Source organism: Anguilla anguilla, chromosome 10 (assembly GCF_013347855.1).
Source record: "Anguilla anguilla isolate fAngAng1 chromosome 10, fAngAng1.pri, whole genome shotgun sequence".
Classification (NCBI taxonomy): Eukaryota; Metazoa; Chordata; class Actinopteri; order Anguilliformes; family Anguillidae; genus Anguilla; species Anguilla anguilla.
The window spans coordinates 14,315,693-14,329,098 of NC_049210.1; the positions used below are offsets into that span (position 1 = coordinate 14,315,693).

The window sequence follows — 13,406 nt, forward strand, 5'->3', positions numbered from 1 at the left end:
GTGTGTGTGTGTGTTACTGGCTTTTAAAATTTGCAGTCTGCAGTATTCATGATCAGCAACAATCCCTTACCCCAGGTGCAGTACAACTGATGAATAATCCATGAATGACAAGAGATTGCTCTCTGTGTGCGTGTGTGCGTGTGCATGCATGCGTGTGTGTGCACATGTATTGATAAAGCAGTAGCTCCTTTGCATATAGATTCCATAGTAACAGCTTTGTTTGCCCTTGGCTGCGGTCCAGGATGTTTGGGTTTTTACAAATTCCCTCTCCGATGAATGAGAGCAGTTAATCATTGACACACGTTCACTACTATGTTGACCGAAACCCACTGCACTCTGAAACGGGGTTAATGTTTAATGAGATTCTAGGTGCTTCTCAGTACAAGTTGTTTTTTTTTTTGTATTCCATGAATGACGGTGACCGTGACCCAGATTCCTCCGAACCACAATGCACTTCTTCTTCTTTAGCCACAATCTCAAGCTAATACCATTTTTACAGCACGTAATTGACATTGCGAGAGCGACTTTCGTGTTTAATCCTTGCAGGAGTAAGATCACAGTTATGTGCTTTGAATGTCCTTATAAGGACATTCTAATGCTGATGTCACAATCGCTACTGTTCATTGAGAGCAGTGGAGTTCTAGAACACTGACATTCCGTAAAGACCTAACTCTTCACAGGGTTTAAACCCAGGGCTCGCCAACATGTGCTACTCGGAGCGAAGGCAGAAGGCATGTTGCGGCGAGGCTGAGGAGGCGGCCTTGCCCAGGGTCTGCGTGCAGACGTGGGGTGGACCCGCGCACAGGCTGGCCTGCGGAAGCCTTTATTTGGAGTAGCTCGCGCGGGAACGCGTCCTGCGACTGGCGCCTCCGCGCGGCCCGCGTTTCTGGGTCAGGGGCACCCGGCAGGGTCGGGCTCCCGGCGCCTGTCCCGCGCGGAACGCTGAGGAATGGAGTGTTCCCGTTTATCTCCACGGGCGCGGTGGGAGGGGCCAGAGGTGGAGCGCCAGGTGCACGCAATCAAGGTTACCTTAACTCAGAGTCTCGGGTTCCCAGCAGAGTCTGTCTCTGTCTATCTCTACCTCTCTCTTTCTCTCCGTCCCTATCTCTCTCTTTCTTTTTTCCAACTTTCATGCATTCTCAGACATTTTTCATACTTTTTCTCAGACGCACATACTCATGCTTTTCTCTCTGTCCCTTGCACACATGCACACATGCACACACACATACACACAGACACGCACACACAGACAGACGGACAGATACACAAGCACACACACACTCAAGCATGCACGCAGCTACAGTAAACTCGTATGAGGAGCTGAAGCTCAGTTAGCATGCAGTGCTAGCGTTGAGAGGGGCCTCTCAGCCAGGCCTGCTGTACAGAGTGGCAGCGCTGTGGCTCAGACTCGCTGCTGCTTATCCGGGCTCTGAGGAGCAGCTCAGGGCCCGTGGTTATTTGAAGCGGAGCAGCTGAAGGCCAGCAGGGTCAGAGAGCAGCTCACAGGTGTGTGTGCAGACCCTCAGCCCCCTGAGAGAGCACAGAGTGAGGCCAGTAAACACACCCCCTCTCAGAGCTGAGTCCTTCACACCGCTCCTTTTATCACTCTGTTCCTCTCATCCCCCTTTCTGTGCTTTTCTTCTTCCTCTTGCGTGCCTCGACGTTTCTCTCTCTGCTCACCTTTCCCCACTCTGTGCCTCTCATTTTGCACCCCTCTTCTCCTTTTCCACCCCCTTTTCTCTCTCTCTCTCTCTCTACCCTTTCATCTGTATCTCGCTCGCCCTCGCTCTCTGCTGCTCTCCAGACAGTGATTGGCTGTGACAGCGCTTATATAACCAGGTTACCGCCTTCAGAAGCGGCGGGTGGGGAAGCGTTTCTCTCTGCGCTTATCGATTTACTCTCCCGCCGCTCCTGCCCCCCTCCGAGCGCCCCCCCCCCCGCCGCGTGGCTACCCGCGATTACAGGCCTTTTCTGCTTATTTATGTGTGTATCTGTTTTATTCTGAACAAAAGCCCTCGGATCTGGGTCGCCCTCGTTATTTATTAATGCCGCTTTCACAGGCCCACCCCCACCCCCACCCCACCCCCACCCCCACCCCCACCCCGCTCCCTCGGCTCTCCGCGGCGTTACACGCAGCCCGGCCTCGCGGTGTCACGACCGCAATAAAAATACGCCCCCCCCCCATCCCTCCGGGGGAGGACACCATCAACACGCCCCGAGCGCAGTGACATCATCCTCACTGCCGTGTCGGGGGACAAGCCCCGCCTCGGTGCTTTGATCCTCCACGGTGTCGCGCGTTCCGTTTGCCGGTGTTTTGTGTAAGTAAAGCGCCCCTCCGTATGAGCTGACTCAGCTCTGTCCCTCCGAGCGTCGCTCCCCTGAGCCACTCCCTCTCGTCGGCTCACGTGTTTGACACACGGTTTCCACGCCGACCCCCGCGGCGCATTGTTCTGTCCGGCGGTTGCGGTGCGCTACAGTCGATAACCGCGGTAACGGTGAGAACAAACACGCCACACGGTGATGCGTCTGCCCCACGCGCCTCTAGAGCAGGAAGAGGACGAAGAGGAGGGGGAGCTGAGGAAGGAGTGGCAGGTCTGCTGCCTGGACAGAGGGAAATGGAGCGAGAAGCTCGCTGGCCCACACACAGGAAGTGCGCTCGGCGGTTTGGGAGCGATCAGACACTTCTGTTTGCTCAGAGATAAAGGGCCAAGCCGAGGTAGCCAACGGCTGGCTTATCCCGACCACCTGCTGTGGGGAGAGGGAGACCAGCGATGGCTTCCTCTACCGATGGACTGTCTGTATTTTACACTCTTAATACGGTTTACACGGTCTCTGAGTTTCTTCCTATTGTTGAACTTCAGAGCCGTCTAGTTGAAAGTATCAGTAAACCTGGTAGATAAGAGGCATTGGTGTATCGGTCTCACATCTTCTAAAATTGAGTGGCGTATAATTGGCAATTTGTTAGTCATCCTGACCTGTGGAGGTATAATGCAACTGTATGGTAGTCGGTTTGAGAAAGCAATTGATGCTTGATTGTGTTGTTAACCGTTTTACTGGGTAAGTTTGGTTAATTACTCCATCTCTGTGATGAGAAAGTAAAGCCTGGATCTGGTGCGGTTGCTTCTGTAACGTTAGCTTGGCAGCTAGCTATTTTAGAAAACATGCTAGTAAAAGTACAAACTGCAACATGGATTAGAAAAGAAACAATGTTTGTGTAGAAATCTCATTCAGATAGAAGCCGTCTTATCTACTATGTTTAAAGGAACCTTGCGTAAGGGCAGCCGGATCACACACAGTGTTTTGTTAGCGGCGGCTCACAGCGCTGGCAGCATTGTGGAGGCTGATTGGCTGGAGCTCGTGGAGTGTGGGCGGGTCTCGCTCTCTGCTGTTCGGCAGCTCAGAGCCAGGCTGAGCCGAGCCGCAGCGCCCCCGCTGGCCAATGAGCGGTTGATCTGAGGGAGAGCCGGCCGCCTGTCGTCTCGGCGATGGCGGTGATGGACGGTGTCTCGGAACGCGGGGGCGGGGCCCAGCTGCTCATCACATCTTCGAGAGGGAGGGGGGCCACGCCCCCCTCTCCTTGGCACACTTCCTTTAAACTGGTTCAGCTCAGCACAGTCTAAACACCCTCTCTCTCACAGACTTACTCACACACACACACACACACACACACTATCTCTCTGATGCACACACTCACACTTGCATTCGCACACGGTCTGCACACACACACACGCACACACACACACACACAGTCGTGTTTGTTTTTATTTTTAACGGCAGCCATTAAGAGCAGCGTGACGAAGCGACTCCCACGGGCCGGCGCGATCAAAAGGGGCGAGCGTGTTATCCTTGGCCCGGCTCGGGGAGGGTAACGCGACCCGCCGCAGCGGGTGCCTGTGCCCACCTCGTCCTGGCACGCCCGCGCTCTCCGCCTGGCACGGTTCCCCCGCCCGCCCGCTCGTTCGGGTCAAAGCGGGACACGCCGTCCCGTGTGCGGTCACTCGTTTTACCGCCTGCTGTTTGCCCCCCTCCCTAAAGCACCACGCTCTGTTTAACAGCGCTGAGCAGCCCCAGGTACACACACACACACACACGCATGCACTCACACACACACACACACACTCACACACACTCACACACACACACACACACACTCACACACTCACACACACACACACACACATTCAAACACACACACACACACACACACACTCACACACACACACACACACACACACATACACACACTCACACACTCACACACACACTCAACATTAAACATCCTGTCCCCATAATCCTTTTCCCCTCTCCCTTCACGGAATCTGTAAATCAAGAGTCTCTTTGCCCTCCTCCATCGATCCTTCAGTGAGTCGATGCCGCTGGTTTCCCCTGGGCTCGGTTCCTGTGTATCGGATCGAGCGCAGTCCTTCAGAACAGTGGGGATGCTGATTCGGCTCTCTGAAAGGAGCAGGAGACTCTGCTGGGCCGTTACTAGTCGTGGGAAAGACCTTGGGGAAAAATGCATTTGTTTCCTGTCGCTAAAGCTAAGAAGTGCTATTGTGTTCAAAGCCTCACGGCCTTTTCTGAGTAGGGTTGTTGTGACACCTGCAGACTCGCGTTTCAGGAAGTGGCTGTGTAGAGCGAGGTGTGACGGGCTGTGACAGGCGCACCCTCTCAGATCTGAGCGACGCTCGAGCAGGACGCAGCGACCGCAGCCCCCAGCCCCCCCCCCCACGCGTGACATACAGCCCCCATGTGATCCAGCCATGAAAAACACAGTGAGGGGATCAGCTTCTGTCTCTGTTTACATGAGAGAGAGAACAGAGAGATCAGGCACACGGCTGCAGCCCAGAGGACAATACACACGCACATGTGACACGCGGAGGTTACACATGCATGTGACATGTGCATACTCGTATATATAGCATACACATATATATAGCACACGCATATCTCTCTCTTCTCTCACATGCACACGCGCGCACACACACACACACACATACACACACATGCAAGCAGATGCACACACGCACACACACACGCACACGCGCACACACGCACACACGCACACACACACACACACATGCAAGCAGATGCACATACACACACATGCAAGCAGATGCACACACACACACTCTCACTCTCTCTCTCTCTCTTAAGAGGACTATTGCTCTTGACAAGGGCAGCAGACAGCGAGAGGTCCAGGCCCAGAGGAGGGCTGGGAGCCCAGGAGAGCTCACTCCCTGGGATGGATGCTCTTTTCCTGCAGTCTCATCCCAGCGGACCTCCAGCTGAGAGCAGCTACTGTGAACTCGGGCGTCCTTGAGCCGTGCGGTTGTGCTGTGAAAGTGTTTGCGGAGGAAGAAAGCAAGCCCTGCCATCCATCTCAGCATAAACACCAGGGGAGGCCTGTGGAGATGTGATCCTTATTCCATTTTCCCCTCCATTTCACTTTTCTACAGCATAATGCCTGCAATCTCTTTTTTCTTTTTTTTCTTCTTTTTGCAGGTATTTTAGTGTCTAGCTGTCTTTCTTAAAATGTTTTAAATGACATTTTAATGAGAAGTTGATGTATTATTTGAGGAGAAGGGGGCGGGGTTATTCATGGTAAGCTGTGAAAGTGGCGAGGTGGGTACGCGGCAATCGATGCAGCCCCCCCCCCCCCCCCCCCGTGAGAGAGAGAACGCTGTGCTACTCTGCGGCCTGTCAGCCTCCACACCAGCGGGCTCTCCGCTAACAAAGGGTGTCAGGGATGTTTCCTCCCTCCCGAAAATAAAAGCTCGAGCCGCTTTCCTGTCTGGAGCATAATGCGAAAAGAAAAATAGGTCCCTTATTTCGTTCTGCTTTTTAAAAGGCGGCGCCCCTGAGACCAGGTCCCATTTTAAATTGTGACACTGGCTTTTTTTTCTTCTTACTTTTAGCGTGTCATAACCGAATAACTGAGAAAGTGCCCAGAGCTGCATCGCAGGGGGTTGTGAGGACAGACACTCTGTCTGTCAGACTCCTCTTACCCCTCTTTCTCTCTCTCTCTATCTCTGTCTGTCTGTGTCTCTGTCTCTCTCTTTCTCTCTCTCTGTCTCTCTCTCTCTCTCTATGCGTCTGTATCACTCTCTCTCTGCCCCTCTCTCTCTCTCTCTCTTGCTCTCTCTCTCTGTCCCTCTCCCTTTTTCCACCTTTCACGCTTCGTTTCCTCTTTCCTCCTCTTGGCTGGTGCCAGACCACAGAACAGTAACTAGGTTAGAGTCCAGAGAGGAACCAGAGCCATTCCAGGGGGTTTAAGGGTTTCTCATCCACAGAAAACTATAATAAGACTGTTTACAATGCAACTCTCTCTTGTTTGAGCACGGCGTTTGTGTGGAAGAGAATTAAGCTTGGCCGGGGATGGCGTGTGCCGTGATCAAGTAGGTTATAGGCTGCCCCCCCCCCCACCCCATAGCCTGCCATTTCAGGCAGAGAGCAAGAGGGAGGCCTCCTTCAGATTAGCCCGGTTACATAACACCCATTTCAGCAGTTTAAAAATAACACGGAGCAAAACCCAGGCTGTCCCTCCCTCTGTCCCCACCCCCCCTCAGTCACGCATGCTGATCTGTGGCAGGTGGCCATTGTGTGAAGCGGGTGATGACTGTGCTTGACAGAATCACGTTAAGCCCCTCCCACCCCTCACTGCATCCGAGTTGTGCAGAGCGCTTCTGGAAATTCTGGTGGAACCCCCGTTCTCTTGCCCGGCGAGAGAGCAGCGCGCGAACAGGATCTCGGACGAAGGCCCCCACCCCCACCCCCACCCCCACGTACGCGGCAAACACGCAGGAGGCAGGAGACTCAGGCCGGCTTCGCGTGTCGCATACGGAGCGCGGGCGCGGAGTTCTCTGGGACGGGAGAGCCTACCGGAAGGCTGCCACCGAGCTGCACTTCACTGCGAAACGAGTCTCACCCCCCCCCCCCCCCCCCCCAGTAAAAATGAAAAATGACTCGTCCGCCTGGGAGATACTGGCAGGACAGTTTATGGCCTGCCACAGCCCAGGAGACAGAAAGGGACACATAAACCAAGTCCCTCAAGCATCTCGGCTCCAGCATAACATTACACTCAGTACTCTGTCCATTCATTCTCTGTGTATTACTTTATTAGGCTCACTTTTTACATATTTTCCAAGTTTAATATATTATTAATTTTAGCCACTGTGCATTGTCAAATATAATTACACGTACATTTTAGCGATACACACGTTATGCCAGTAACACCAAATTGCATTGAATTTCTAGACATATTTTACACGCATCTACCCCTGGTACAGGGAAACAGGATGTGTATACCTCTATGGTACATCAGCCGTGTTGTATGTAGGTCATTCGCATCTGCATCTCATTTATTTCCTCTGCTTGAAAGTTACTTTGACAGCGGCACTACTTGGAAATCTATCGTTTATGAATATTGAAATGTCAGAAGCGGGGGGGGGGGGGGGTGGGGGATGGGTGTGGCGACGGTCCGAAGGAGCCAATCACAGGAAGCGAACATCGCGATTGACAGATCGTGTAAACGTGCCCGGGCCTCGAGTAGACAAATGCAGTCGGGGAGCAATTTGCCGTACGGCGTGAGAACGCTGAGAGAGCCGGATGGAGCCGCCCGGCGCCGTGGGGGCGGGGCTGGGGGGTTGGGGGTAGAGGGGGAAGACCCAGGGAGAACACGACGGGCGGATAACCAAATCGATGCAAAAACAGCGCAGGAGATCCAAGTGCGTTTTACGGTTCCGACACGCTAACCAAATCACCAGAGGCTTAGCTAGCCCCGCTCCATTCATCAGGGCCGCGGGCGTTCTGCAGCCTGTCCCCTGCCTTCGATTTGCATGCTGATTTATACGCACTGCGCCTGACCTGCAAGCCCTTCTGCTGCAGTCGGGCATTTGGGTTTACGGCCTGCTTTATTTGTGTGCGGTACACAGCGTGATTTGCATTCCTGTTCTGCTGTGAGATGCAGAGATGCAGCTCTTAGTGCCGAGGCGTCTCGGGTTTTAATCAGAAGAAAGGACTGGCTTTAGCTGCTGGGGCTGTACATAATTATTTGTTTGTTTATTTGTTTGGCAGAGACACTGGGCAGCTGCTTGGATTAGTCCCAGAATTAGCATTCAAGCTAAATTTTATCTGTTGTCCCTGGGCAGGAAACTGTAAAAGACAGAGTAGGCAACAGTCATATACGAAAATAGGTAATAGTCATACAAGTCAGTGTTAAAAAACAGACAAACATATCTCCATTATTGGTCAATAAAAAAGTAAAAATAATAATAAAAAAGAAATGAATAAAATAGACTACTCTCTCCATAAGGAGGCCTGGTGAATTGTAAGGCACTGATAGGCTGGAGCTGTAACCTCATACTGGCACATGCTGGTCACATGACTGAGGAACAGAAAGACGATGCCTGTTCTTCTCAATAGGGATAATTACAGTTGCTTGGTGTGGCTCCGCTGTTGTACCTGCATCATGTGACCATCTCAGGTTAAACAGTGCCACATGCCCGAGGGCCAGGGAGGGAGGGAGGGAGGGAGGGAGGGAGAGAGAGAGGGAGGAAGGGAGGGAGGGAGGGAGGGAGGGAGGGAGGGAGGGAGGGAGGGAGGGAGGGAGGGAGGGAGGGAGGAAGGGAGGGAGAAAGGAAGAGAAGAGATGGAGGAAGAGAGGATGGAGGGCAGACGGGGATAATCCGGTCCCAGAACTTTGTTGATGCAGTTAGGCAGTTGTGCTGCTGCGGCCCTTGCTGTGCTGCTCCCACACCTCCACTGCAGAACAAAGGAGGTGTGACTCTCACTGGATGGCTGATCTGAATCACTCTCTGTGATTCTGATTGGTGGAAAATGTGCGTGTGAGGTGTCCATCCCTGCTTTTTACAGGATTCATTGTCCACTGTGGTGCTTGGATCGTGTTAGGTGTGTCTGTCTGTCGGAGTGTGCACCGCACAGCCCAGTGTTGGGCGGTAGTGTAGTATAATGGGTAAGGAACTGGTAACCTCAAGGTCACAGGTTCTATTCCCGAGAAGGACACTACCGTTTTACCATTGAGCAAGGTACTTAACCTGAATTTCTTCAGTATATATCCAGCTGTATACATGGATGCAGTGTAAATGCTATGTTAGAGTTGTGTAAGTCGCTCTGGATAAGAGCGTCTGCTAAATGCCTATGTAATGTAATGTTGTCATAGCTGCGCTTGGTGTACCCGTCATGTTCCTCCAAACCCACGCCCCCGTCTCCTTTCCTTTAACCCCCAGGACCGAGGGAGCGCCATGGGCAAGCTGGAGCCCATCTCCCCCGTCAGCCCGGCCCAGATGGACCCGGACCTGGACCTGGTGCCGGCCCGCTTCTCCAAGGAGGAGCTGATCCAGAACATGGACCGCGTGGACCGGGAGATCACCATGGTGGAGCAGCAGATCTGCAAACTGCGCAAGAAGCAGGTTAGCCCTTCTCCCCTCCGACAGCCTCCATTGCGGCTCAGTTACCCTCAGTCGCCTGGTTCGGGCTGCAGTGTTGTGAAACTGGCTCGGGGTGGTGATTGGCCGATCCCGCCCCTGCTCCGCTGGCCAGGCAGCGTTCTCCTCCTCCTGCGTGTTTTCTTATCGGGGGAGAAAAGTAGGTTAAAATGTATAAGGCCGTAAATAAGGAGGTCCTCGGGGGAGCTGGTGGTGGGGATTATGGCGCAGTTTTTCGTGGCTGTTAAACCGCTCGTATTCCTTCCCCTCCCCCCCCCGACTCCCTCTTGGCCGTCCGCCACGCCATGTTTTATAGAAGCGCATTCCAGCGCGGCTCTCTTATTAAGGGGATATCGCCCCCCCCCCCCCCCACGCCTGGCAGCCAATCACCTCACGGCTTCATAAATCAAAGCCACCTGTGCGCTCTTACGGCACGGCGCCGCGGTGGGGGGGGGTGGGGGGGTGGGGGCTCGTGGGGGGGGGGGGGGATGGGGGCTGAGAGGGGAGGGGGCTCAGAAGGGTTTCAACAGTAAGCCGTTCTACCAAGAAAAATAAAGTACAGCTACCCCCCCCCCACCCCACCCCTCTGTACAGATGCTTTCAGTCTTCATGATGCCCCCACTCCGCCCCCCCCCCCCCACTCCGCAAGCATTAAAACATCTGGAGCAATTACGCGGCGCAGTAAAGCTTTATTTAAAGAGCGCCGGCGGAGGGGAGGGGGAGGGGGGGGCGGGGGCTCCGGTTACAGGCAGCCTGTGTTATATCAGCCAGGGCGGGGACGCCTGCTTTATTTCACTTAGCTCGGCGGTGGGCCGCTGGGGGGGCGGCGAGCAGGAGTCTGGGGCTGCTCTCCCCCTCCTCCCCAGACGCTCATCCGCACTCCCAGACCCCCTCCCCACCCCAGCCCGTGGGACGCTGACGGGGCCTCTGGGCAGGTAGCGAGGCTGGAGCCCTGTTTACTGTGGATCGGGTTACAGCGCGGGCCGCTCCTGCCCCCCCCCCCCCCCCCCCCCCCCCCCCCCCCCCCCCACTGCCCTGTCATCCACCAGCCCGCCCCACCTCTCCCGCACCAGAGAGGAACCAGTTACAGGGGAATTCTGCCGCGGTAAAATGATCTGTTCACTGATAGTATTGTTAAAACAAAGAAGAGCACGCCGCTTTGAAAGAGCAGTCCTCTGCATATCTGTTTCTTGCCCTGGGGGAAAAAAAAGCCCTGGTTACACATCGCTCAGATAAGCCACGCCCACCCTAGTAACGACACACAGCTGACTCAGAGTCATGGTCCAGATGCACAATGAGACAAGAAATGCAGACAAACCACACCCTTTTTTTAACTTTCCAAAGTCTGGAGGTATTAATAAAACGGTATTTCGTTTGTGTTGAGGGCTCGTCCTTGGCCGTCGGAGGAAACAGCCGTGCATCTGTAACCGTACGGACGGCGCGCCTACGCACGGGCGCCTGCGTTTACGACGGCTCTGAGGTCCCGCAGAAACGGGAACACTGAGTCCTCCCGCCGCCCGCGAGCGCTTCCAGATGAGAGGTCTAATTCGGTCCTCTTCCTGGGGAAGGAGCGGATCGATACCGCGTCATTAGTGCACCTCTGGCTTTTAAACGCACGCTGCCGTCAGCTTCCATCCCGGCCCTTTACCGCCAGTGCGCGTCCTGCTCTGCTTCTCTCTCAAGGCCTTGACGGATGTCTCGTTCCTCTGTTTCCTCTGGCTTCGGTTCAGCGCGGTTCTTGATTACTGACTTTATTTTCTTTCCTGCGTAACCTGGCCCTGGATTTAAGTGTGGAACGGAGCCAGGAAACCTAACGGCGTTAATGGAGAACAGCGGGGGTCCATCCCCCTTCACTCAGAAAGCCCGCTTCGATTGGTCCTTTCTCGGGATTGGCAGCCCATTGAGTGATGTGTCCCTACTGTGACATCACAATCAGGAATTCCGCAGCGGTACCTTTTTTGGTCAGGGGGAACTAGGCGGGCAGTTGGGAGTTTCAGATGTTGAACACATTCTCCTGGGGGTTGTCCAGTAAACCTCATAGGCCATCTCCCATCACGCTAGGCGCTAGCTCCGGAGTTCTCCTCCGCTTCCTGCCCCTCGGTACCGCGGGCCCTCTCCGCGCCCCGGGCCCGTCTCTTTAATTGAGCTGTCCTCCGCGGGCAGCGCCAGGACCGCTTTAGCATTTCAAAGGGCGGCGCTGGCTCTTGGCAGGCGGCGCCCGCGTCCTGGGGAATCTGGCAGGGCGGAAGAGCAAGCTGTGAAGCGTTGCGCGGCGTCCGACGCTAAGCGGTCGGACAGAGCGATCCGTCCAGAGGGAGCGGAGAGGGCGGCCGGGCTGGAGCGGCTCTCCCCCCTGGACCGCGTCCACCTCCTTTACAGAGGAGCGCAGTTCTGCACAGTCAGACGTCAGCCACTGGCCCGGTTTGCTGCCTAATGCCGTCTGTTTTAGTTTCTAAATTGAGGGATTGAACAGTGTGTATGAAATCATCACGCATGCACACACACACACACAAACACAGGGTACTTTGTTCACAGTGAGAGAGACCTCTCGCATGTGCCGTTTGTATTTATTTGATGCCATGGTAACCCCTTGATTAACCGAGCCCTGAGGAATTAATCGCAATTTGAGCTAATTAGACCCTTTCATCTGGAGCGGCATCTCTGTTGACAAAAGAAAAGGGGGTTATGCGTCACCAAGGTAACCCGTCTCCCTGGAAACAATAGAGCCGCAAAAGCGATGCAATGCAGAGCGCATGTGACCACTCTGAGAGGCCTGTGTCGTGCAAGCATTGATTACGTATCGCCTAACCTCCCACGTGTCCCCGCTGAGTGCGCGGAGAGCCGCGGCCCCTATTGGTCAGCGGCTAGGTGGGCGTGGCCTACCACTGGCCTTGGGCCTGCATTGTGAGGGGACCATAAAAAACACCGCTATCTCGTGTGTGTGTGTGTGTGTGTGTGAAACCCACAGCAACAGCTGGAGGAGGAAGCAGCCAAACCCCAGGAGCCGGAGAGGCCCATCTCCCCCCCGCCCAGCGAGGCCAAGCACCGGAGCCTGGTGCAGATCATCTACGACGAGAACAGGGTGAGCCTCACAAACAGGAGCGATGTCACTGCGCTGCCGTCCGCACACTGATAGTTACACTGATGTGTGTGTTCAGGTGTGCTCTTGTTTTGATTCAGGTACTGTTTGAATGAGCGGTTATCAAAGGCGCTGTTTGCAGGCCTGTGTGAGATCTGAAGTGTGTCTGGTGGTGGTCTCTTCTTGTCTGGTGCTCTGTAGTCAGCTGTGGCAGGAAGCGCTGGTAGTCCAGACCACAGAGCGAGTCAGAGCGCCGCGGCGATGCGGCCTCTTTATGTAATCGCTGTGCGCTCGTGCTAATATAGCAGCGAGCGTTAGTTATCCGCGCCCATCTGCTTAACGCCGCGCCGAGCGTTCGGTGGGGCGCGCTGAACGTCGAGGGCTTCCTTCTCTCTTTGAAGCGGAGAAGAGCTCTGCGGACACGCGGCGCATTCCGGTCACGCTCTGCGCTCTATTCGCCGCTGAAGCCGCCGCCGCTTCCTGCAGGAAACGAGCACGAGTCCCCGTCTGCGAGAAAGGCCTTAATTATTCCTGAGCACTGCAGTTATCGCTGGACGCGTTTTAGTGCTGCGGTTCTGCCAGCGAACACGTTTTAGAATGAAGAGCCCCTATCGCGCAGAAACTCTCATTAAACGCGACGGCCTCATCACCAGGGTAAACCCAAATGACTGCAGCGCATCTGAATTGCCTTATTGTCAACAGAAAACTGTTATCTTTCCCCATAAAAATAAAAAACGGGATCTTTATCTGTATCAGTTGGACAATTCATACTGATAAAGCCCTTTTGTACATCGCTTTGGATAAAAGCTTCTGCTAAATGTAATAATTTGCGTGTTGTGCTTCCATCTTCATAATACCTGCACGGCCCTTGCCTTGTACAG

The 13,406-nt window shown here is 54.4% G+C and overlaps 1 protein-coding gene across 15 annotated transcripts in view; it reads left to right on the plus strand.

Annotated features, from left to right (window-relative positions):
* Nucleotides 1-13,406, plus strand: part of ncor2 (nuclear receptor corepressor 2) — a 138,865-nt gene that overhangs the window by 55,894 nt on the left and 69,565 nt on the right. For all 15 annotated transcript variants that reach the window (XM_035378736.1, XM_035378722.1, XM_035378724.1 and 12 more), the window contains 2 exons: nucleotides 9,249-9,431; nucleotides 12,415-12,528. In XM_035378736.1, the coding sequence (XP_035234627.1) occupies nucleotides 9,249-9,431; nucleotides 12,415-12,528 (297 nt within the window). The remainder of the gene's footprint in view (nucleotides 1-9,248; nucleotides 9,432-12,414; nucleotides 12,529-13,406) is intronic.